We start from the raw sequence: 26552 nt of genomic DNA, 5'->3' as shown, positions 1-26552 counted from the left end.
AGTGATGCTGACAGAAGTAGCGAGTATTAAACATGTCCATTTCAACTATAGCTACAGCTGTCTAAATTTAGTTTCTATGCACTTTGAGATATGCCTGGGTAAAATGTGACCAAAATTATTATTTACAGAACTTCATTTTATTTTTTCATTCTATTTCTATTTATTTTATTTTTATTCAGGTGAAAAAAATTCTACTGCCTCTGTTGTTGTGTTTTTATGCACTTTTTGATGTGCTTTTGTCACATTTTGCTGCTAAATTTAAAAGGGAGACTATGAATAAAAGTGAATATTTTTGATCAAATTGATCTGTGTTGTTTCGAAATTTGACATTAGCAGCTACTTACTGGGTGCCAAACATGTCTACATTTCTTGATTTAAAAATTTAGCCCAGTTGAATTTGTAATTGAAGAGCCCTGGCATATATATTCCCTTCTTTCTTGAGTTTGTTTGCTTATTCAAAATGAAATCGGTTAATATAGATTAAAAATGAATATTTAATCATGATTAATCAAAATTAATCCACAGCAACCCTGTGATTAATCTTATTAAAAATTTTGATAGTTTCACAGCACTAGTTATTTTCCAAAATAGCAGCAACAAAAACTATGGTCTTAAAAAGAGTACATAATATAATAAATGCACAAGTGAGCAAATTCATTCTGCAGTATAAAAGTCATTCAGCAGCTCAGTGACATTATTTCCTCAACACACTTTTTCCATGTTGTAAAAAGTAATATAAAGGATGTGCTGCCATGTTTAAAATACAAGCAAAAATTGTGTTTATCCTCTAAGCAAAGGAATCTTACCTCAACAGATTTTCAAAATAAGTGTATTAACAATCCCATGAAGATATAGTCGCAGTTTGTCAAAAAAGCTAGAAGCTAGTCACAGATGACCTAGTGGAAATAAAAACTAGCCTGTCATTGTATTTTTAAGGAGTTAACTTTAGATATGTCAAACAGATATTTCTAAGGCTGTTAGGATCAATGAGGAAGTCCTAAATGCTATTATTAAAATCTCCCTACCTCTGCAGTTTACCACATTATTACAAGGAAATGTAGATTTTCAGATAAGAAGCAATGATGCAGTTTGGCATATTGGCTTCTGCCTGTTTGAAAAAAAGCTGTTAATAGACAGTGATTACTTCCTGAACCCTCACAATACAGAAGTGGATTGATATTGTAAATTAGGTTCATGTTATGGAAAGGATTACTTTTTTATGTCTACAGAAAGATGCTTTTGGACCAACTGAGTCACATGTAAAACCTATTCAGACAAATTTTGTGGGGGTGACCATCCAAAGACCTTGAGGCGCTATCTAATCTTAGCAAACTACATCGTTATAATAGTTTTGCTTTACTTTTACCACGTTGGCCGGTAAGGACTGCAAAAGCCAGACAAACTTTTTTTGTTTCATTCTGGCTTTTGCAGACCGTTTGCCCTTACCGGCCACCATATTTTACCCCTCTTAAGTCTATTCCTTATATGTTTAGGCTGATTTTGTGTGCACACTTTACCTCTCCCGTGGTACTTAATGTATATATTCAAAATATCCATGTGAAAACAGTAAATTTATGTCTGCCTTTCAGAATTGAAAAATAAAGAAATTTTTAAAAATCAGTGATGAAGAAATCATTTAGTGTTTACTTATCAAGTTCTTTGTCTTCCTTCTAGAAAATTGGAATCAAATTGTCGACCAACATGGACGTCAGAAAACCTCTTCCCTGCACTACTCCTCCGCCAACAACTACAACAAGAATGACAAGTCTTCCTGCTACACCTAATTTTGGTACTAATAATGGTATGTTTTATGGATTTTAATCCTGTGAGATCTGGATTTGAAATCTGGTTTCTTTGTGGTAAAATTACATCCATAATTGGATTTACTTTATTCATGTTTTCTCAGACTTTTTCACAACATTCTTCACGACCACGTCCTTTCCAATCCTTGCAACTACATCCTTCGTGACCATGCCTTCAACCTTCCCGACTACAACCTCCTTTCCTTCAACTTCCATGAATATGCCAACCACTGTCCCACAAGTTCTTCCTCAAAAGGGAGAAGATAAAAAGAAGAAAATCATCAGGAAGATCTTCCCTGATACTTGGATATGGATGTTGACTGTTGTTGGGTAATAATCAAATCTCCTGTTTGAAGGATCACTGAATTGTACTTTATATCTTTAACGGTAAAACTATTTCTTGGGTGAAGAAAATCATAGACTATATGACAGGTCCAGTTGTACATCTGAAGCAGGTGTGAAATATCTTTTATTTTTTCTTGCTATGACCAGCATCGAAAAGCCCCACCTGTTGCAAACTAAAGTTTGAAGTACAACAGACTCAAGATAAAATGACTGCACAAGTCTCTTTTTAATAACCTCAGTAAACATTTTCATGCAAAAGTTATAGTTTCAAGTCTTCATTAAAATTGAAATCAGTGAAAGTATTACACTGTTACTGGTTATGGTTTGTTAATTGAATGCTCCACAATAAGTATATACAGTCATGGACGAAAATGTTGGCAGCCCTGGAATTTTTCCAGAAAATACATAATTTCTCCCAGAAATTGTTGCAATCAACAAATGTTTTGGTATACATGTGTTTATTGCCTTCATGTGCATTGAAGCAACACAAAAATACGAAGGAAAAAAGCAACATTGACATAATTTCACACAAAACTCAAAAAATGGGCTGGACAAAATTGTTGGCACCCTCAACTTAATATTTGGTTGCACATCCTGCTTGGCGCATCACATGCTGGAAATAAAATGATTTACCCACAGTTTTAAAAGGGTGCCAACAATTTTGTCCAGCCCATTTTTTCAGTTTTGTGTAAAATTATGTGAATTTTGGCTTTTTTCTTCGAATTTTTTTTTTATTGCTCTAATGCACATAAAGGCAATAAACATGTGTATGCCAAAAACATTTGTAACTGCAACAATTTCTGGGAGAAATGGTGTATTTTCTGGAAAAATTCCAGGGGTGCCAACATTTTCGTCCATGACTGTACAGTTCACAGATCTTTGAAAGAAAGTTCAAACCCCAGTTCTAAAAAATACAGGGCATTTGTAAAATGGGAATAAAAGCAGAACACAGCTGTTACAGCAGTTTGTAAAACCTTTTCATGGACAGTTGGGTGGACAATTAGTCAGTTAGTTTATGAACAATGTTCCTCAATGTACAATTGCAAGGAATTTAGAGATTTTCCATCACAGTTCCATCCACAGTCCATAAGATTGAGAAATATCTGCATATAATCAGACAACAGGAATCCAACATTAAATGCCAGTGACCTTCTACAACATAGGCTTTGGCGCAACTCAAAAGCACCGTCACTTAACACAGTATGTCTCTGTATCTAAAAATGCAAGTTAAAACTCTACCATTTAAAACAGAAGCCATACATTAACAACATCCAGAAAGAAGGACGACTTCTCTGGACCCAAGCTATTTTGAGATGGACTGATCTTAAGTTAGTAAATGTGTGCTGTGGCCTGATGAGTCCAGATTTTTTATTGCTATGGCAGTAATGGCTGCTGAGTCCTCCAGGATTTAGGAGAAAAGGATCAACCCCATTGTTGTTAATACAAAGTTCAAAAGCCAGCAACTGTAATAGTGTGAAGATGTAATTGTGCTTATGGCATGGGTAACCTGCACATCTATTAGGGCAGAGACATACAAACAGGTTTTGTATCAAAATATGCTTCTATTCAGATTATGTCTTTTTCAGGGATATCCCTACTTAAAAAGTGCAGGTACTAGACTAACCAGCATGCACTCCATATCTTTCTTCCAATCAAGGCTGCTCATAAGGGGGGGATAAAGGGGAGAGCTTTTGGGGGCCAAGCCAAATGGGCCACGGACCCATGGAGGTCAGGAAAATCGTGGTTCATTATAAAGTTAAGCAGTGACAACCATATTTTAAATTTAACCTGATTATGAACCACTCTTATTAAAGTAATAATAAATGAATTTTTAGAGCCTGAGCACCGACCTAGGGTCAGTGAGGACCCTATTGAAATTGTAGCCATTATCATTATTATTCCATCCAAAGAATCGCTAATATGGGGCCTTTAACATGCTCAGAAACTCCCCAAACTTTCCACAAAATTCAGCCCCAAGTAAAATTTTCGTATTTTGGTGGAACCATGCAAATCCGTTGCAGAAGTCAGAAAGGCCCGTGAGTAAGACCTACATGCATGAAAACCGGTACACATATGTATCATGATCAGACAAACAAAAAATTACATTATGACCATCCTCTAAAATGTACAGGAACCGAACAACAAACCATCTTTGGTCAAATTTTTGAGTTTTCGCCATCGCACACATTTCAATCAGGAGAGGCCAGTGACTTTTTTAAAGATAACATTTTACTTTACATACGTGATGATGAATCATATATAATGACTTGTAGAATTGGCGGTGATGGGGAGGTGGAGGGTCGCTGGGAACCACGCCATGAATGAACTGATGGAGGAGAAAGCCACATTTGGAAGGGGCAGCAGTGAAATGATAGGCTAACAATGAGGGGGTGGAGAAGTTTTATTTAAGAAAATAAAACTTAACCCAGTACTTTAACTTTGTAGAGATTTGCATTTTACCGATTCAAATAGTCAAGATAATTTTACTCTTTTTCATCGCATCATTGTTTTCCTCTCATATACACTCTATTGTTATTATTAATTAGTTTTGTGTGATTTTACCTAAAATGAAATTAATCTGGGTTGAAAAATCCATTAAAATACAAAAGAAAATGTTACTGTTTTAAAATTGTTCACTCAGATCTCCACAGATGTGAACGCAGTTGGTTACTGAATATTCCCAGCATATTCATGGTGCAGTTCTAAAATCTATTCTGATTGATGTCTTGATTTTGCTTATGTGTCTGCACAGAGATGACGGTACTGTATCGATGGAGAAGACCGTCCCTGACACCATCACTAAATGGGTGGCTGGAGCTTTCTGTGTCTCTCAGGCTGTGGGCTTCGGCGTATCACCTAACATTGGACTGACCACCTTCAAGCCATTTTTCGTCAGTCTCACGTTGCCTTACTCTGTCATCCGAGGGGAATCGTTTACGCTCAAAGCCACCGTCTTCAACTACGAGTCCAAATGCATCAGGGTAAATATTCACAGATGAGTTTGATTGAAACAGATTTAACAGGATCACAGTGAAGAATGTCAGTAGACTGGACATTTGACTGTTTTCACAGGTATGTTTTAAATATTTCTGTGTGTCTGACTCTGTATGTGTTTCTGTGTGCAGATGAAAATCACGTTGGCTGACTCCAACCAATTCACCTACAAGAAATGTTTTGGCTGTCAGTACAGCGTCTGTCTGTGTGGTGAAGAGAGTATGAGCTTCTCATGGATTGTAACTCCAACTGCCCTAGGTATCAATACACAACTGAACAGAAATACACTGTCTGTCCATTCATCCATCCATTTTTTATACCGCTTGGCCCGTTGGGGTGTCGCAGGCAGGCTGGAGCCTATCCCAGCTGTCATTTGGCGAGAGGCAGGATACACCCTGAACTGATCGCCAGTCAATCGCACAGCTGACATTTAGAGACAGACAACAAGGCACGCTCACATTCACACCTACAGCCAATTTAGAGTCACCAATTAACCTAATGAGCATGTTTTTGGTGGTGGGAGGAAGCCAGAGTACCTGGAGTGAACATGCAAACTCAGCACAGAGAGTAAGAAAGAAAGGCTGGGAGGCAAACCAGGAACCTTCTTGCTGTGAGGCAACAGCACTAACCCCTGTGCCACCATGCAGCCCAAATACACTGTCTGTACAAAAGCATTTGGCCACACCTGTTCTTTTTTTAATTCAGGTGTTTCAGTCAGACCCATTGCCAAATTAAAGGCCAATCTTAATGCTTTAGCATAGCAACACATTTTGGACAAAGCTATGCTTCCAAATTTGTGGCAACACTTTTGGGAAGGTCCTTTTCTATTCCAACATGAGCATGCCGCAGTGTACAGAGCAAGGACTATAAAGACATCGCTTGATGAGGTAGGTGTGGAAGAACTTGACAGGCCTGCACAGAGCCCTGACCTCAACCCTCAATCCCACCTTTGGGATGAACTAGAAGGGAGGGTGCAAGGCAGGTCTTTTCGTCCAACATCAGTGCCTGACTCCATAAATGCTCTACAGAATGAGTGGACATAAATTCCCACAGAAACACTCCAAAATCATGTGGAAAGCCTTCCAAGAAGAGGGGAGGCTGTTACATCTGCAAAAGGGGGCCAACTTCACAACCTCTGTTTTTCAATACAACGCATTTACAGGCCCAGTAGGTGTAGTGGTCAGATGGCCCAATGGTTTTGTCCAGATCGTGTATAACTTACTCTTTGCCAATTAATGATACAAATGATGCATTTCATTTTTACAGCTGAAACAAAAATGCATTTCAAAGTGCTTAACAGTTCAGGAAAATGAATTATTGCGAAACAAGCAGAAGGGCAAAAGGTGCCAAAAAACAACAAAAACAGAGAAAAAAAGGGGAAAGCCAAAAAGTAGATGTGGAAAAATGCAGACAAGAATGATGCCAAAGATTTAAGTGAAAGATGTACACAGATTTAGAAATGTGCTCTTTCTTTATTTTGTTGCTAATGTTGTAAGCAAGGAATTCTGAATGACTGCTGATGTGGCAGGGCTTGACTTTTTACATTTCCTTATCTGTGGTAAAGATTATACTTTTTTATCACACACGTGAGCCTGAACATCACATTAGTAAAGCATCTTTGTTATATATGTTTATTAGTTAATTACTTACATGACCTCACGTATTTCAAGCTATTTTTACACAAACCTCTATTACATTAGGAAACTGCTGTTCTGTTTCTCCATCTCATTCATGTTTTGTGCTGCTTGCTTGTGAGGAACTATGAATATTCTCAAGATCAGCTGCAAGTTCAACTGCCAAAGCTCGCCCCTAGTAATGTGAAGTTCTACCCACCCATCCCCAACACTATAGCGCTTAGGCCCACTGGGTATTTCCAGGTCAAGTAGAATTGGGACGCTCTGCTCCAAACACCTTCACAGCTCACTACTTCTGAATTGTGGACAATAAATGAGATAGATGAAATAAAATTTTAAAAAATCACACTCTGCAAGGTGGGTCCACTAAAAAGTAGGACCGTCAGTTTTAGTGAATTAATTTTGATGCAAGTAAGGTCCATAATTAGTGCGTTACATTTTTAATCAGATTAATTGTGATGTCTCTGTCTGTGACATTAACTGATCTCCACTGAATGGCTAAGAGAAATCATACTGGTTCTGCTGGATCATGGAGTAGGGGCATGAAGGAGGTTGACTAAAGTGACCATATATGCTTCCTTGCCTTGTAAAGGGTTAAAAGTGCTATACCAGCACCTCAAAAGGTTTATGTCTGAAATAGTGGATCACCCATCTGTCCAATTTCCTCCACTTATCTGTGGCTGGGTCGCAGTGGCTGCAGGCTATGCAAGTCCACCCAGATATCCCCCTAACCAGCAACATTTCCCAGCTCTTCCCTGGGGATTTCGAGGCGTCCCCAGACCAGGTGAGGTATATAATCCCCCTGGCGAGTCCTGGGACTATCTTGTGGTGTCCTTCCAGTTGAACTGGAGACCTCCACAGGGAAGCAACCAGGAGGCATCCTGATCAGATGCCTAAACAACCTCAGCTGGCTCCTTTCAAGACAAAGGAGCAGTGGCTCTGCTTCAAGATCATTCTGGTTGTCCAAACTCCTCACCCTATCTCTAAGGCTGAGCTCAGAGACTCTCCTGAAGAATCTCATTTTGACCACTGGAACCCATGATTTTGTTCTTTTGGTCATCACCCAGAGTTCATGACCATGGGTGAGGATTAGAGGGAAGATTCACTAGTAAATTGAAATCTTTGCCTTCCAGCTCAGCTCCCTCTTCACCACGACAGTACGGTAGAATGTTTGCCATACTGCCGACGCTGCACCAATCCTCCATTCTACCCACACTCATGAACAAGACCTTGAGACATTTGAACTCCTTCTCTTGCACCAAAGACACCATCCTGACCACAAAGGAGCAATCCATCGTTTTCCATGGCCTTGCTCCTGGAGGTGCTGACCCTCATCCTGACTGCTTTGCACTCAGCTACAAACCGCCCCAGTGCTGCTGGAGGTCCCTGGCTGAAGAAGCCAACAGAATCACATCATCAAAAGCAGATCTATGTCATGTAAAAGCTGTTCCACTTTCTGAAACCATGCTAACCAGTCACAGGTCTGCTCTGCCTGCCTGTTATTACTGTCACTAATGATCTATTGCAATCCTTACGTCTTCATAATTAATTTCTGATGTTGTTTTCATTTGTTCTGTTCAATTACAAACAAACAGTCTCAGTGACAAAAATGAGACAAAAGCAGCTAATTAATCTGCATTAAGGGCACTGACAGCTGTTGTGTTTTCACTGCTGGAAGCAAAGACAGCGGGCTGTGTTTGTACTGCTGCCTGGCCCTGAAAGCAGAGGATTTCTATCAGCCTCCATCAGCAGGGATAGAGACAACGCTCTGATGAATGTCAAATTACGCTCATCTAACTCCCCCTTAGAGGAATGCTGACAATCACTTGTACTAACAAGTCAGGTAGTATCTCTGACGAAACACTCAGAAAGCTCTCCCTCAGGGGGTGATCTGTACTTGTCCTCAGAGTGAGGGATTGTGGGCTGTGAAGGGAGGAAGAGGAGGGGTGGAGATGGTGTAGAATGAGGGATAACAGGGCAACACATCGGGATTAATGAGGAAGAATATGATCGGAAACAAGAGGGAGGAAGAGGGCAGGGAGGATAACGAGTTAAGACCTTGGTGTACAAACTGTCACAGTTAGAGGTGATCAATATACAGCTCTGCACTAAAATAAAACCATGTTTTCACACAGATAAGGTGAAAGTGAAGGTCAGCGCAGAGGCCCTGACGAGCGGAAAGCTGTGTGCAAACAAACCTACTACTGTCCCAGACAAGGGCCGAATCGACACGGTGATCAGGGAGCTGCTAGTGGAGGTCAGTGAACCTTCATTTATTGTTTTGTAAATTAAGTGAACTTTCATTTATTGTTTTGTATATTAAGCAAACCTTCTTTCATTGTAAATTACTAAGTAATAATGTGCTCAGGTCAAAACAGAAAATAGAAAATGGATTGGAAAGAGATTCACTCAGATATATCAGTGATGCACAGATGTATTGGTATCAGCAGGCCTTTTACAAACATTACCCATCAGCAAATAAAAATTGGCGTGAACCAGTGTAAGTAGCCGATGTTTTTCTAATGTGTCTTGTCAATTTAATGCAGGCATTTAGCACACTTAAAAGCCGATTTAGAGAAGAGATTTATTATTGGGCAGAAAATAAAAAAATCACATCATAATCGGCTATCAGCCGAATTGTTATTTTAAGCACAACATGTAACCATCATCTGTGTTAACAATCCATGCATAATTACTCTCATGTTTTCCTTGATCTGGTCAAAAAGAAGGCCTGTATACCTGTCTCTTCAAAATAAAATGAAATACATTAATAAGAATAAATAAATAAGAGATACTTTAAATGCCAAGGGCAAAAGGGCAGGCACTAGAGCACTCTTAGCCACCTTTTATGTGTGCCTGAGATTGACACAAAATAATTTACAGGGTTTGGGTGTGTCAAAGGGAGCAACACTTTGGCTCAGCAGTGTGATTTAATAGATGAAGACAGAAAAAAAAACTTAAAGGAGTTTTATTGTTTTGTTTTGTTTTAAATTTTTGTCTGTCTCGCTTCTCCAGGCTGAAGGAACGCCACAGATGGTCAGTCTCAACAATCTCCTGTGTCCTACAAGTGAGCATTTGCACTTCCAAGTGTCTGTGATGGGACAGCCTCAGACTGAATAGCTTTCCTGATCTTATTTAGAAGAGATAAGAAATGGGACACTTGATAAAGCCATCTAAAATGTCATTTTTCCATGAAAGCCTGTTTCACAGTGGTTCACTGTCCTGAGGGAAGTATATTTGCATCCCAGAGGTGTCCTAACTTTTTTTCTCAAAGGGCCCCATACAGAAAAATATCAGGTTGGCAGGGTCACGTTGTCAGGGCCCTTTTCTGTAAGGTCCCTATACAGAAATTGATGTTTTACCTTTTAATTAATTCCATAACTCGATCATGGTCAATACCATTTGGCTTTATTGACCAAAAATTAAAAACCCTCTTTCTTCCTCAGCAGAGGTCCAGCCAGCTGGGGCTAGTGGTCTCATTATTAGTGAAATGAAGATCACCTAAGTGCAGTGAATGGGTCTTGAGTGACTGTAGTATAAAGACACCTGTGTTTGGAAGGTCCAGTCACTGGTAATCAGTATTCCTGGCTACCATTACAACATGAAGACAAAAAAAAAAAAAAAGGGTTTGTTGGTTTTTAGATAAAATCTTACAACACTGATGGTTCTTGTGAAAAAGCAATGACACTGTTAGCTTAACTTTGTTGGCATGAAGATGAAAACAGTGTTTTTCTAACACTGGTCACACACTAGATGATTTTCAAATCTTAACTGATTTTTAAAATATGGGAGGCACAGACACAAGGAAACTGATTTTTTAAACAATATAATCCCCTTAATGATTCAGCCAGACTATGGAACCACATAAAATTGTCATTGTCGTTTTGTGTTTTCAGTGGATTTTATGATGAAAACCAAAACAAACAGAAATGAGAGGTTTTGAACCCCCAGCAACGTCATGAATCTGTTTATTCCCCAAAATATGGGACTGCTCCTTTTGTGATTAATGTGTCCTTCTCTTCGATATCTATAGCTCCAGGGAGGCCTGTGCAGGAGACGATGTCTCTTGTGTTGCCCAAGGAATTTGTGGAGGGTTCAGTCAAGGCTTCTGTGACTGTTGTGGGTAAATAACATCATTTTAACAGTAAATACACAGAAAAAGCACCCAGTGGACTAGTTAAAACTGACCAAACCTGCTCTGTATTAACACTTTTTGCAGTGAGTATCTTTGCACTGTTTTTGCTGTCTCACCTTTAGGTGACCTGATGGGTTCGGCTTTAAACAACATAGAAAAGCTTCTGAGGATGCCGTCTGGCTGTGGGGAGCAGAACATGTTGAGATTTGTTCCCAACATTTTTATCCTTGACTATCTAGACAGCACACATCAGCTGACTGAGGAGACTCTGAAAAAAGGCAAACAATTTCTGGAAAGTGGTGAGTTGTTCTGTCCTCTCTGTGTGGGAAAAGAAGCATTGATGTGCAATAATTAAACCCCAATAAACTCAGAAGAAGCTGCCAGTCTGGCAAAGAGAGATGATTCTACTATTGCACTTCCAGGCCACCTTAGTAAATTAACACTCAAGTTATTTATTTTCAGAGATTAGTTCAATCTGATCTACTCTGTTTAAAGGTCTCCTCCAAGAGTCTGCTTAAAGCCTCACTTTGGCCAGGGTCAGCCTTGGTCTTTGTCTTTGAATTGTGTAAGGAGAGCATAAAAATCTAAATGTCAAATCTTTCAAACATTAATAAGTGACGCAAAAGTCTTACAATGGAAAGTAAACTCTATCTTCAAAGTTACTACTCACTGTAAAGGTGCCTTAATCTCTGAACTTTGTTCACGTTCTTGTTGCAGGATATCAAAGGGAGCTTAGATACAAGCATCCTGATGGTTCCTACAGTGCCTTTGGATCAAGAGATAAGTCTGGAAACACCTGGTCAGTACCCTTTAGAATCAATAAAAGTGGAATAAATGGATAAACACATGGATAATAAGACATGAAGATTTTTCACTGATTAAAACACATATTGAATTGAATACCTGGTTCGATAGATGGCAGAGGTCAGAGTTTCATCCATCTCCAAGAGTTTTGATGGGCTGCATTACTGACAAATATCCTCAAATAGAGAAAGACTTCATCTCTATCAGTTCTAATAGGATGCTCATCCCTTACTAAGCAGGCACTTTTTTAACACATTTTTAATGAGATTAGTGTAACAATTGTTGGCATATACATTTATTTTTAGATGTGAAAAGGCCAACTAACTTTTAAAACATGGGCTTAAATGATTCAGTCTGATGTGGAAGTAACAACCACCTACTATGTGTAAATGTTATTTACTCACCAGTCAATAAGAGTTACGGTTAAAGTTTTTATAATAATGCCAGAGAAAGGTTCACAGTTATATAACCCACAATGTGTTTTGTTGCATCAGTGGTCAGGGAACATTACAAACATTTTATCTAATGCTTTTTGTAAACATGCAGCTTTAATCTCACACTTGACTCCATGAGAAAATCAAAAATGACACGCAAACACAGTGGGAGGTGTTTGGCACCAGCAAGCATCCTAATAATTTACTATGTAGAGAAACCTGCCAGAAAATATAAATATTTGAATTTAATGGGCTTAAAGCTCAGAGCCTCAGGGGAATTCTGTTCAAAAGGGTGCTGGGCAGTTTGGCAGGTGGTGAGTGTGTGTGGGGGTGTTGTGTTTGTGTTGAGGAGGCACCAAATATCAGACAGGAAATGGCACTGGGTTGTCTGAATCTATTAAAACACTCTGAATCTGGAACAAGGCCTACACATAAAGTCTGAGTAGTTCTATGAAGTTCATTTAAAGTGGAACTGATAAAATATAGTCCAAACCCCAATCCAAAGGAAGTTGGTACGCTGCAATACAATGATTTGCAAATCCTTTTCAAACTATATTTAATCAAATACAGCACAAACACAAGACAGTTAATGTTTACACCGATGAACTGTCGTGGGAATATACACAAATTCTGTTTTTTATACCTGCAGCATGTTCTAATAAAATAATAAAACCACTGTTTTAACTCATATTTTCTTTTAACAGCACAGAAAGTGCTGTTTTTTCAGTTCCAATTTGAAATGGGAAACAGGTCTGGAGTGCAGAAGTAATATTAAAAATTTAAAAGAAAGAATTATATATGCAGGGCAGTCTAGCACTTTCACTCTTAACTGTGAAACCATGCTGTTGTATCTCATGTGACATAGCATTGTCCTGTTGAAACAATGGCATCCCTTAAAAGGAACCCTGCATGATCAGACAAGTTCATCTTGTTGGATAGATATTTGTATCACTAGTATGTATATTGTACTAAAAAACCCCACTAGATATCTGCATTTTGAGTTATTTGGGTCTATAAACTCACCAGGAGGCCGCCATGTTTTGGTCCGCGCTGGCACTGTGACATCACAGTTCAGCAGCGCTCCTCACCATTCCTATGCAGTAACCTGTTTCAGTCTTGTAGCCAGTGTTAGGGCTGCATTGCAGACACGCAGCACGTCTCACGCACGGAGAATTTTAAAATTTGAGGTCTTTTCTGTTTTATATTTGCACCACGAGCGGTCATTTGTCCATCTAGACAGGAAAATGATAAATACAGAGCCATATTTACCTTGTATCAAATATTTAAATCCACATCGGTAGAATATGTTTGAAATCAGTTTCTTGATGAACCAGATGAAGGCCACAAGCTAAAATGCTTCTGTCTAATGAAGTTGTTCCAGAACTTCTACTCTTTATGGGGCTTTCTGTTTCCACATGGTTCAGGTAAAGAGAAACATAGTACGAAAGCACTTCCGGTTTGCGCCTTTCAAAGTAAAAGTCCACTTTAGCATTTCTTTGGAGAAACTCTGTTTGTATGTACATACTGCTTTTATTTTGAAAATCTTCCAGCACGCTTCCACTATACACTGAATCCAGTCTCTTGTAGTTTTACTGTGGTAAAAAGTAGGAGGAAAGTCAGAGTTTTGACAGCAGGGAGACAAAACCAACCCACAGCAAACTCATGTCAGCAACAGCTGCAAGCAGCAAAACCGTCTGAAAAACAGTTACTGCTTAGCAACGGTGAGGAGCTCATAGGGAGCGCTGCGGAACTGTGACGTCACACTGCCAGTGCAGACCAAACCATGGCGGTCTCCTGGTGAGTTTATGAGCTCATATTTACTCAAAATGCAGATATGTGGGGTATTTAAGGAGATTTTTAATTCAATATACATTTGAGAGAAACAAATATCTATCCAACAAGATGAACTTGTCCAATCATGCAGGGTTCCTTTTAAAAGACAGCTGTTGCTCCAAAACCTGTACGTACCACTTCATTCTTCTCTTTATCAGGTAAAACACATGCTCTATAGGGTTTAAGTCTTGAGACTGACTTGGCCAGTCTAAAACCTTGCACTTCTTGCCCCTTTATGAACTCTTTTCTTGTTTTGGCAGTGTGTTTTGGGTCATTATCTTGCTGCATGATGCAGAATCTCACAATCAGTTTAGTTTTATCTTTTTCCCCTTACAGACAAAATGTTTCTGTTGACTTGTAAGAGTTCATTTTAGCTACCATGATGTGTTACATCATCAGTGTAGATTAATGAGCCCGTCCCCGAGAAGACATGCAAGCCCAAGCCCTGACATTACCTCCACTGTGTTTCACAGATGAGCTTGTATGTTTGGGATCATGAGTAGATCCTTTCTTTCTACAAACTTTAGTCTTTCCATCGCTTTGGTAAAGGTTCATCTTTGTCTCATTAGTCCATAAAACTTTGTCCCAGGAATTTCTGAGGCTCATCTCTGTACTTTTTTGTGGTCATTTTTTTGTTGAGTAGCCTTTGTTTATGTGCAGAAAAAAATACACATATCATATCAGATAAGTACAAGTATGATATGAAACAAGACTAGGTTAAAACCGAGTGTGTGACTGACTTCAACTATGTGAGATTGCCTGACTGACTTGTGTTGTGGCAGAGTGATTTTTTTTTGTTTGTTTTTGGTGGGGATGTGATCAAAAAACATATATGATGGGTACCATGATGATAAAAGAACAAAATTACAGTAACAAAATCAGCTGCCTTGCTGAAACAGTTTCAGCTGGAGCTTGGTGCATCCTTGCAGCGGATAATTTCAGACTAATGACATTAATGAATGTATTTAGAAAATGGTCTCTTTTTAAGTGCATGCAGGCGCTTCCAGCGCTTTAGCTAGCATCTTTTTGGCAGCAGTGGTACCTATCAACCATATTGTCTATTCATACAGCTTACTGTGTCATTTAAAAGTAACAGCATTGAACATTAAAACCCAGATGCTCTAACAAAATACCACACACCAAAAACTTTTTACAGCTCCACAGTCCCAATACATATGCTTGAAGGAACCCACCAAACCATCTGTACAAAATTGTACCATGGCTAACGGCTATACCACCTTAAGAACACCTGATCTCGTCTCTGTACTTTCACCTCTCACTATAAGTGCAGTCTCCAAAGGCAAAACCCAAATCTGAAACTCAGTGTAGCGATTCAGCGCTATTAATTTTTCAAATAATCAATATAACAGGACAGACCTGGGCAAAAAAAAACACACCTATCAGTCACATGTCCCAATACTTTTGCTCATATGAAAAATGGGTGGGTTCAAACAAAAGGTGTCATCTTCTAAGCTCTGTATCAGATCCAGATGTAAAAATCTGGAAAATAAAGCTGAAATGTTGATCTCTCGTCTCGTATTCATCTTCTGATGTCAGACCCAAATGTTTTCAGTCTACAGCAAAAATAAAGGAATTGGCCTCACTGTTCCAGTACTTATGGAGTGGAGAGTATGTTGAGGTTTGTCTTTTTGTGTATGTGACCTTTCAGGTTGACCACTTTTGTCCTGAAGTCATTTGAGAAAGTCAAAAAATACATCTCTATAAACGAAGTGTACATTACACAAGCTAAGGGTTGGCTGTCCAACTTGCAGCGCCCTGACGGCTGCTTCAGATCTGTGGGGAAACTGTTCCACAACCGCATGAAGGTAAATACACCGGTTTGAGTGTTGACATTTTACAGTGTTGTTGTGTTTGTGTTCTGTTTGTGATCTGTCATGTACACGATGGGCCCTATCATGCTGCTTCATGCAGATGTTGAAACACCTTTGTATGGTCAATCCAGTGCCTTTATTCCTAGATCGTGTACTGTTAAGTCAGCAGAATGTAGATGGTGTACCAGACATACCATAGAGCTCTTTGTTTGACTTAACAAGACCTGTTACATGGTGCAGCATTTGTCAGAACATAAAGTGCATTAAACATTATAAATTATAACATTATACAGTGAGTATAAATCTGCCATGTCTGGAATATTCATGTGCATTTTACAACATACTGTAACCAAAACCACTGATATCCTTTCTGATTGTAACAAATCCATCAGGGTGGAGTGAGTGACGATGTGACTCTGACGGCTTACATTGTTGCTGCTATGCTGGAGATAGACAATAACAACAAGGTGAGTTTGATTTACTTAGAACGCCATGTTCCTTCCAGTCACTTGTTTTCTTATATCACACTCTGATTTAGAGTTTCCAGGGCAGAACCACACCTCTTCCTGTATGCCCATTAAGTCAAATCTGACTATCCTCTCCTCCTCAGTTCTTGTATTCGACACCCCTCCCTTTTATCTTTTATACTGGCAATGGGGGTAGATAGCTGCATATTCTTCTATACATTGTCCCATTTCTCTGTCTGTGTATTTTAGGATGCCACAGTGCAGAACGGTCTTCGCTGTTTAAAAAATGCCCTGAAAGGCCCTATCAACAACCTGTACACCACTGCCCTGATGTCCTATACTTTCACTTTGGCTAATGACCCAAAAATGAGAAAGAAATTAATGAAAGAGCTGGACAAAAAATCCAAAACTGAGGGTAAGACAAACTGTAATGTGACTTCTGCACTTCCCTGTTTTCATGATTGAGCTTCATAAGGACAGAGATAAAACTGAAAAAGCTACAAAAAAACTACATTGTGGAGAGAAGCTCTCAAAACTTGTATTTAACAAAGAAAAATCAAAGTGAGACATGATGAATTCAACATCATAGAGATGTGAACATTAGCTTAACCATGTTAGCATTAAAGCTTGACAACTTAAAGTGTCTACTGCGAGCTGTGGCCTTGGCATGAGACCACAACACAACTTCCGTAACGTGACTCTGTGAGTAACGATGCCCTCTGGAGGATTCTGGAGCTCCGCGGTACCCCATATTTAGTCATCCAGCAATGTCTGGTACATAAAGTGCTGTGAAGTGTGGTGGCTCCACCTCTGACTTCTTCCCAGCTGATTCTGGGGTGTGGCAGGCGTGCATCTTAGCCCATACACTCTTCAGTACCTGTATGGACTGGATAAGGGGACAGGTAACAGGGCACTGAACTGTGGAGTGTTGTTTTGCGATGTACATATCACTGATCTGGACTTTGCTGATGAAGTTGTGATGCTTAACTCAAGAAGTCCTTGTGGGGGCTCTTGCTGAGTGAGGAGGCCAAAGCGTTGGGAATGCACGTCTCTTGGGCCTCGACAAAGATCTAGGCATTCTGGGGTGCCTAGATGACAGGCTGAGATCAACCACAGACTTGGACTTCAGCATGGGGCAGTGGGTTCGCTGAGTAAGACAGTGTGGCATTCCCATTATCTGAGCACATGGATTAAAGTCAGTCCTTCCAGTCTTACTATTCTCTTGTGAGGCCTTGAGGTCAACTGACATCCCGAGGCGTTAACTGGACTCCTTTGTGTCTAATGCTGATGTGCTGATGTTACAGAGTGTGGAAGGGTCAGCTGCTCAATACGGATACAGTAGCTGCACTTTTATGGGAATCTGGTGCGCTTTCCCGGAACATGATCAAGTGCACTACATACTGGGTTCCCAGAGCCTGGTGGGCTGGTCTAGACACCGGATTTAACTTGTATTGGGGCTTTTCCACTATGGCTTTTGGTCGTGCTGAGCCAAGCCAAGCTGTGCTGATTTGCGTCCAAATTTGAGGTCTGGAAATAAAAACATTGACACAACAGTAAGCAAAAGATCTCACAAGATCTAAATATTAATTCTCAAAACTTAAATACTCCTTGCCCAGTTGTATTGCCTTACATAGCAGACCTGCCTTCAGCAATATGGCGGCAACGCTGATGGACAGCCAGCCAGTTGATATGGTGTCTACGTATATAATGTTCATGAGCTTTAACTATGTAGCTTAACCTAACTTAGCTAAAGCAAACATAACTAAAATAATGTAGATAACGCAAGCCCATTCACTGTGACATCTCTCCATCAGGTCATGTTCATAGTTTATTTTTTATGCATGTGTGTATTCCTGGCTTTTGAGTGTATATCATCTTCAGCCGCATGGAGAAAAAAATAAATTTCCTTTAATAAAGTATAATTTTGGTCTTTTCTTCCTCTTAAAAAAGCTGTTAAAAATGTTTTGTTTTTGTCAAATTCTGAAACAGATATGTAAATCAAGTCCTGAAGAGTTGGTCACTGCTAGCCTCATGACACCTTTCTTTTTCTGTCATAGACGGTAAACGATACTTGCCTGGACTTGGGGCAAGGGACTCCCTGGAGGTGGAGATGACCTCTTACTTTCTGCTGGCTGTGCTCTCCGGTCCCACTCTGAAAAGCTTCGACATGAGATATGCTGCCAGTGTCGTCAGCTGGCTTGTCAAACAACAGAATCCATTTGGTGGCTTCTCCTCCACACAGGTAGAGCTGACACACATAGGCCCAGTGTGGAACATTTTTACCCCCTCCTCCTCCCCCAAAGTGTTAATAGTGACACACTTCCTCTCTGTGCTCCTCAGGACACTGTGGTGGCCCTACAAGCTTTGGCTGTGTATGCCTCTGCCATCTACACCAAGAACATTAACGTTAAAATGACAGTGAAAGGGAATAAAGAGACGATACACTTCTCAGTGGATGAGAGCAACAGGCTGCTGTACCAGCAGGAGACGCTAAGTGAGGGGCCTGGAAAGTACACGGTGACGGCAGAGGGAAATGGCTGTGTGCTGGTACAGGTAAGTCAACAACAGGGTGAGCCAGAAAAGACAAAAAAGCAGAAGCACAACAAATGACAAACCAAGGCAATTCAAGGGGAAAGAAGAAATAAATCAGAATTAGGTTTATGCCAAGTAAGTTTGCACATTAAAGGAATTTATTTGATGTTTTGCTGTAAAGGTATGAACACTGACATGATGAGCAGAGTGTATGAAAACACATTACTTCTCCTCTGTCAAAACTTAAATTTAGATATAAACAGTGAATATGTGTTGGGGTTTTAATGATAGATTTTAATAGATTTGGGTTATTGTTTAATTATTAATAAATATTTAAATAATAATTGATATGAATAAATTCAATTTAGTTTGATAAATAGCAGGGAACCACTCTGAAGGCATGGAACAACAACCAAAATGAACAGAAATCTGTTTCAGAACGAAGATTTAGATAGTATTATTATTATTATCATCACCTAATTAATATTTGTATTTAAATAAATAGGAGATGTAAGATTGAGCATGAGCACAGAAATCACAGACAACTTTCTTTAAATGTGTAGTAGTAGTTATTTAACAAAGCAAAATCAGTCAGACTCAATGACATAAAAAAACTTCATCATTACAGAACTAAATTACAATACAAAGCAAAGGGAGATGACTGTGTGTGAGTTTGTGAATGTGTAAGAAAGAGAGAAAGTGAGGGAGAGAAGATAGCTGTCATTTTAAAAAATGGCTGACTAGAACAAAAAAGACAGTATGGTCAAAACACATTTAGCTTCACTTGAGACTTTAGAGAGTGGGCTGAGAACAAAGAAAAGCTCATGTTAAGGAGTCTAAAAACTCAGTACGGTCTTTAAGTTGAGCACTTTTACTGATGTTCTTGTGGGTGTAGACACTGTACTGGATATAAATGAACACGGCACAGCTAATCCTCTACAAATAGGCAAAGACAGCGAGACAACAAATGTACATTTAATGAATGCAAATAAAATGCTTCCTGCAGCTATTCCTGCCCAGATGAACGCCTCTTGCTTGTGATCACAGAGTGTGATTAGAGTCTGGGGTTCAACTAGGTCCAGAACTGAGTAGAGGATAGGCCATTACTCTTCCTTCCACTGTTCCAGCAAGTCAAAAGACTTTTGGTGTCAAGATTAAGCTAAAGGGCGAATGCTGAGCTCATATAGACATAAAATTATAATTTTCAATACAAGTTACGTGATTATTCCAAGGTCATTTCTTTATTTGGGCCCACTAGATTAAAATAATTTTTAGGGTTGGGAGATTAGGGTAAAAGATTACCTAACTACCCACAGGAATTGCCACAGCACCACAAGGAATTACTTGCTAATGAATACATTATTACTAGATAAATACTTCATTTATTTACCATATTTCAGAGTTTAACTTGGGAAAATGCCAACTTATTGCAATTTAATTACCACTTTATCGTTGAGAAATTACTAGATAGTCACAGATATTACTATAAATTACCAGGTAATTTAGGGCCCCTTAAAATAAATTGTAACTCATTGGCTTTCTGTCTAGTTTTTTCGACCTGGGTTCACCAGCTGATCTGGGATGTGTTTTGATTGTAGTGTAGCCCCCTCGCTAAACTCAACCATGTGAGCATTGCATGAGCAGGCACCGGTCACTGAAAAAAATAAGACATGGTATTTTGCAGTTTGAACAGCTTTTGAAAAACCCTGCCCAGCAGTTAACACTGAGGGCAGTGACACTCTGTTCATTAACATGTCATATACATTTCCTATTGACAAACAGGTGTTTAAAAATCAGTAACTTTCAATCTGTTTGAAAACAGTTAATCTACTATAACATTTCACTGTGTTTTACTACCTTGTTATATTCATGGATCTTCCACAGTTGATTATTGTCTCGTTTTTTTAAGAAAGAAAAGTCTGAATGATGATGCATCAGAGAGGGCCCCTGACTGCTCCAAGAATAGAATGACAATTCTTTTACCTTCAGTTAGACAGCTTCTAACAGTAGAAGATTTTTTTTATCGTATTTTTTAATCCAAATTCATCATCACTCTCCAGATCTCGATGTTTTACAACATCCCCCCTCCCCCTGACTCTTCTGCCTTTGGTCTCTTTGTGGACACTTTGGGAGATTGCAACCTGGACCCGCCTAAATTCCACCTCACCCTAGAAGTCAGGTAATCTGCGTGTTTTTGGAATGTTGTTTGCTGCAAATATAAATTGTTTCACAGATTGTATTACTAATGTTATTTTGTTGTAAAATAAATAAAAATGCCTCCAGTCACTGTCATGCCATTCACACTCTGGAACTGGACGGCCTCCACGGGACCCCCCTATACGCCCACGTCCTCTCCTGCTTGAGGGTCCATTCACTGGGTTTTTCAGGGGCTTGGCCTGCATACATTTTAACCTTGATTTTTTTTCTTGGCAGATTTGTGTGGGTAGATCACATTATCTCTTAACCTTATAGTAGATCTTTAAAAAGGTTGGTTACTTACCATAGCTATAGAGTTTCTGTGTACATCAGTGAGTTTCCTAATTTTCCAGTTATTGTTATGATTCAAGGTCAACTTTAGTTATAAAGTTTAAATCAAAGTGCTGTACAGCAAGTAGTTGAAACAGAGAACATATTAAAAAAAACAAATGCAACATGTAGATATTGCAAGATTATTCTAAACACAGACAAGTAAATAGTGTGCATGCCTGTAAGTAGGCATTTCTATATATAAGGGCCTAAATTTGAAATAATGTAAATTTGGTGGAAATCTTGTCTACCTGCACCTCTGAAACTGTCTAAGCAGCTGACAGTCTCATCACATAAAGTCACTTGTAAAGGTAAAAACTGCATGGTGTCTGTCTGTGCGCTTGCAGGTTCCAAGGCCAGAGAAAGGAAACAAACATGGTGATCGTCAACATCAAAATCCTGTCAGGATACATTCTGGATGAGGACACTGTACCGTCGGTCAGTCCTTCACAGATGAGCAGTATTGTAGTTTTCTCAAAAATAATAGCAGACCAGTGCAGCTCATTCCTCATACTGTACCAGGATGTCTGAGTTTTGACAGTCTGTAATTTTACAGCTCGAGGGTAACATGGTGAGGCGTGTGGAGGTGGAGGGTGAATACATCAACATCTACCTGGAGGAGGTGAGAAGAAGTGGCTTCAAACACGTCATAGTGAGCAGTGGCATAGTGCTCATTACGCACTACTGTTTGCTAGACTATTCATATTCATCATCAGATACTGAAGCCGCTTTTAGAATTTCTTGAGGGTTACAGTTTGCATTTCAGCTTCTTGGTTTGGTGAGTTTGGACACATGGTCATGAAAACCATTGAAAATAAATTAATGTAACCATAAAAATTTAACAACTGTCCATAAGAAAGCCAAACAATCTGAGAATAAATCCGTTTATTTTTCTAATCAAGCTCACAGAATGGGAGGTTTTTTCATCATTGGTGGATCTCAGTATTCCTCCCTGTGGATATGAATCAAGATGTAAATAAGATTAATGTGGATATGAATCAAGATGTAAATAAGATTAATGTCTCTTGCTACATTTTACAGTTATTGAACAAGAAGAGCCAACCCATCATTTTAACATTTATAGAAGATCAGCATGTCAATGACCTGAAACCAGCTGTGATCAAAGTCTACGATTATTACCTTCCAAGTAAGACTCACACCCTCTCGCTGATACCTTTTGCTTTCCTTTAATTTTTCACTTTTCTTTTATTTTTCACCCAAAGAAAATAAATATTATTTGTGATAGTGAATGAAACAACTTTGATTATATCATGTGTGTGCTATAAAATTGATTTACAAAACCCACTTTTACCTTTTGATGGATAGTTTACTTTTAAAGGGGGAAGTTATTTAAACATTTGACTGTTTAGATGACAAAATCCCTCTATCTCCTTTAGTTCTGGAAAAATGGCTACCATCTTGCACTTTTATGTGACTAGCAATAGTGGAGCCACTATACTGCACTTTCAGAAAGTAGACAGGCCCCCGTAACTTTTTTAGTTTTTTTTTTTTTCATCCTGTTATGGTATAAAAAAAAAAAAATCATTTTATTCTCATTGATCTACACTCAGTCACCCATCATGACCAAGTGACAATAGAATTTTAGAAAATTTAGCAAATTTGAGAAAAATAAGAAACTGATAAATCCCTGTTAAATAAATATTCAGGGACAAAGTTCTAGAAGAAAGAGCATCACTGCAGCCCTCCACTGGTCTGGGCTTTATGGCAAACTCCGAGCGTTTTTTTTTTTTTTCATGTGTTTTGCACTGAGGAGCGGCTTCATTTAACCTCTCCGCTATAAAATCCAGATCGATGGAGGGCTGCAGTGATGGTTGTCCCTCTGAAACTTTGTCCCATCTCCACACAGGATCTCTGGAGCTCAGTAAGGGTAACCTTTTATTTTTCATGGGAAGGGGGCTTCCATAATGCAGGTAGCTCAGGTGCCCAAGGTAACATTAAGTTGCCCATGATTACATAATTTTTAATATCACAGTGAAATGAATTGCAGCCTCTTAGTTCCATCAGGACCAGTTTGTTAAAAAAATACACATGATTTGCGGATATGATTTCTGTTAGCAATTACTAGATTCCACTTATTGCAAACTATTGCAAATTATTATTTAAACTAGGCAATATAGCTGGATCCCCCTGCCTATCCATGAGCCTATGTGGAAAGCATCAAGCAAAAACAGCACACCTCCCTGTCTTTCCTGTCCCTACTAGGAAAGCCTGAGGAAGGGAGAGAAGCGAAAAAAAAAAACCCTAGAGACAACAGAGTGACATTAATTCAGAAGCAGAATAAAGGAGGAGCTGGGGTGGAGGAGGGTTGCAAAAGCAGCTTGCAGAGGAAGCAGCGAAGCACTGACAGGCTAGAGCAGTTCAAATATGGCAGTATGAGAGTGATTAGACAATACCCTGCTTAGAGTCAATCAGCTGACTGTCAGCTGCTGCATCAATGACAACAGGATGGCATTTAGTCAGAAGCAGAATAAAGGAGGAGCTGGGGTGGAGGCAGGTTGCAAAAGCAGCTTGCAAAGCAGCAGCGAGGCTTAGCCGGACTATAGCAGTTTAAATATGGCAGCATGAGTGCTGAGAGCAGGTAACCTGATGTAGGCTTGCATGAGATCAGCTGATCTCAAGTATATGGCAGTGCTTGACTCTGTGACCTGCCTGAACTGACAATAAACACTCAATTTGTGGCATGTCAAACCAGTAAATATTTCTCAAACACTACACTAAACATGACAAATGGTAGACATTTTTTTCTGGCATACTGAGTATGATTTGTTTTGTTTTTTTTCTGTTCTCAGCTGATGAGGCGTTCACTTACTACACCTCCCCTTGCAAAGACGGTAAGTAACAGCTCAGCAGTGGTGGACAGAGTACACAATCTCAATACTTGAGTCAAAGTCCTGTTCAGATATTCTTCCTATACAAAGGAAAGTTATTCAGTCAAATTATTACATGACTTTATGTTCTGGGGCCAAACTCATTAAGCTTCCTATCTCCAAAGAGTTGCTCCTTGTGAAGAAATTCTCACAGAATTAATAGAGTCATGAAGTTTTCTGGTAGGGAAATCAGTTACATTGAGGGGATACTGTATACTGTGGATTGTACAAGTGCATCTCATAAAATCAGAATATCATAATTTTTATTTTTGTTTTCATTTAATTAAAGAAGTGAAACTTGAATATATCCATTCATCAATGCAAAGTGAAATAATTCAAGACTTTTATTTTGTTTAACTTTGATGATTACTGCATCTATGTGACATGGTATGGAGCCAGTCTGTGGCACTGCCGGGGTGTTATTAAGCCCTGGTTGCTCTGATAGAAGCCTTCAGCCCGTCTTTATCAACAAGTCTGGTGTCTCTTATCTTCCTCTTGACATTTCCCCCAGAGCTCCTCTTTGGGGTTGAAGTCAAACACACCAATACCATGGCCAGAAAACTAGTTTCTGGTGGTTTTGGCTTTACTGAGAGCAGGTGCAAAGTCCTGCTGGAAAAGGAAATCATTAAAATTCTCAACAAAGGGAAGCATAAAGTGCTCAAAAGTCTCCTTGTGGGAAGCTGACAGCGTTGACTCTGGACTTGATAAAGCACAGGGGACCAGCAGCACATAATATGGCTCCTCAAACCTGTGGAAACTCAGAAGTGGGCTTCAAGCACCTCTCAGATCTTCCTCTAGACTCTGGGACCTTGATTTATAAATGAAAGGGAAAATTTACTGTCATCTGAGCCACTCCTATATTGATGATGTTGTCTGTAGTTCAGGAGTGACCTGACAATGAGAACACAACACTTGTAGCCCATTTCCTTGACCCTTCTGTGTGTGGTGGATGAAGAGCCACCACACACAGATTCCAACTCCACTGACTCCAGCCTCAGTCCACTCCTCTTGAAGCTCCCCTAAGTCCTTGAATCTGCTTTGTTTGACAGTCCTATGAAGGCTGAGCTCATCCCCATTACTTGTGCACCTTTTCTTACCACACTTTCTCCTTCAGTGATCTTTCTATAAATATGATTTGATGCAGCACTCTAAGAACAGCACTGCTCTTTCAGCTGTGACCTTATGTGGCTTACCCTCCTTCTGAAGAGTGGCAAATTATTGCCTTCTGGACATTTGTCAAGTCAGCAGTCTTCCCCATGATTGCAGTTTTGTCTTCTGAACCAGAGTGAGAGAATAAAATCTCAGAAACCCTTTGCAAACTGAACTTTTCCCCAATATTGTAATATTTTAAGATAGTGGATTTTTATTTTCATGAGCTGTAATTGTCAACATTGAAACAAAAAGTCTTGAATTTTTTTACTTTGTATGAAATAATTCTGGAACATAGAAATTTAACTCTGGAATAAATCATGGGGAAAAATAATGTAAAACAAAAGGTAAAAACTAAATAAAAATCAAAACTAATGAAAAATCCAAATCTATTATAACTTTGGCCATCACTTATTGGAAACTGAACAGCAGTTGTTTGTGAATACCCAGCATTTAATATAAAACACTCAGTGGGACTGTTCATGATGTGGTTTTATTCTCGTAAGTGTAATCGTATTATTGAAAAGCCATACCTCACATACACTGTCTTACTACTGTCTCAAAAATGAACTTTTACCTGTAGACCACTGACCACAGTGTTTTCTATTTTGCACTGCTGTGTTTGACTTTTGACTGCTGTTTACAATGTCTGAGCAGAGTTTCATTCTGAGAGCAGTCGAGACTGTTTTGGTGTGATTGTTTGATTTTGACCACAGAATTAAGGATTTTGTGAAAGTAGCTTGGAAACTGGAATTTGAGGTCATCGTTAAGAGAAAAGGGAGGAAGAGTTTGAGAAATGTCTTAGTTATTGTGGAAAACTGTAAAGACACAAAACAGAAAACAATCTCAGATTTAACTTACAGTTTACAGTCAAAGTGCTTCTAATCTATTTCTCCTAGAACTGCTCAAATCGGAGCAAAAAAGTCTTTAAATCTGTTTATGTCAAAGAAAATTAATCTTTGTCCATGACAGGAAATTAATTCAATATCTGCTCTCCAGGTGGCCAAGGCCTGTCACCTCGACCTCCACGAACAACTACTCCTCCACCCCCACCTATCACTTGGCCTCCATTTTCACCTCCACCTCCACGTACAACTACTCCTCCTCCTCCACCTCCACGTACAACTACTCCTCCTCCTCCACCTCCACGTACAACTACTCCCCCACCTCCACTTAC

At 39.3% G+C, this 26552-nt stretch overlaps 1 protein-coding gene across 1 annotated transcript in view; it reads left to right on the top strand.

Annotated features, from left to right (window-relative positions):
* Positions 1-26552, top strand: part of LOC121522431 (alpha-2-macroglobulin-like protein 1) — a 57344-nt gene that overhangs the window by 30264 nt on the left and 528 nt on the right. Inside the window, exons 16-35 of the mRNA XM_041806801.1 lie at positions 1675-1801; positions 1907-2132; positions 4900-5128; positions 5273-5399; positions 8911-9032; positions 9791-9842; positions 10809-10898; positions 11033-11209; positions 11628-11709; positions 15651-15807; positions 16206-16280; positions 16530-16695; positions 18338-18522; positions 18621-18833; positions 20873-20991; positions 21686-21776; positions 21895-21960; positions 22380-22485; positions 24149-24190; positions 26375-26524. Of these exons, the coding sequence (XP_041662735.1) occupies positions 1675-1801; positions 1907-2132; positions 4900-5128; positions 5273-5399; positions 8911-9032; positions 9791-9842; positions 10809-10898; positions 11033-11209; positions 11628-11709; positions 15651-15807; positions 16206-16280; positions 16530-16695; positions 18338-18522; positions 18621-18833; positions 20873-20991; positions 21686-21776; positions 21895-21960; positions 22380-22485; positions 24149-24190; positions 26375-26524 (2602 nt within the window). The remainder of the gene's footprint in view (positions 1-1674; positions 1802-1906; positions 2133-4899; positions 5129-5272; positions 5400-8910; positions 9033-9790; positions 9843-10808; positions 10899-11032; positions 11210-11627; positions 11710-15650; positions 15808-16205; positions 16281-16529; positions 16696-18337; positions 18523-18620; positions 18834-20872; positions 20992-21685; positions 21777-21894; positions 21961-22379; positions 22486-24148; positions 24191-26374; positions 26525-26552) is intronic.

Source organism: Cheilinus undulatus, linkage group 2 (genome assembly GCF_018320785.1).
Source record: "Cheilinus undulatus linkage group 2, ASM1832078v1, whole genome shotgun sequence".
Taxonomy (NCBI): domain Eukaryota; kingdom Metazoa; phylum Chordata; class Actinopteri; order Labriformes; family Labridae; genus Cheilinus; species Cheilinus undulatus.
The sequence above is the reverse complement of the archived record's forward strand: the minus strand, read 5'-3'. Positions and strand labels throughout refer to the sequence as shown.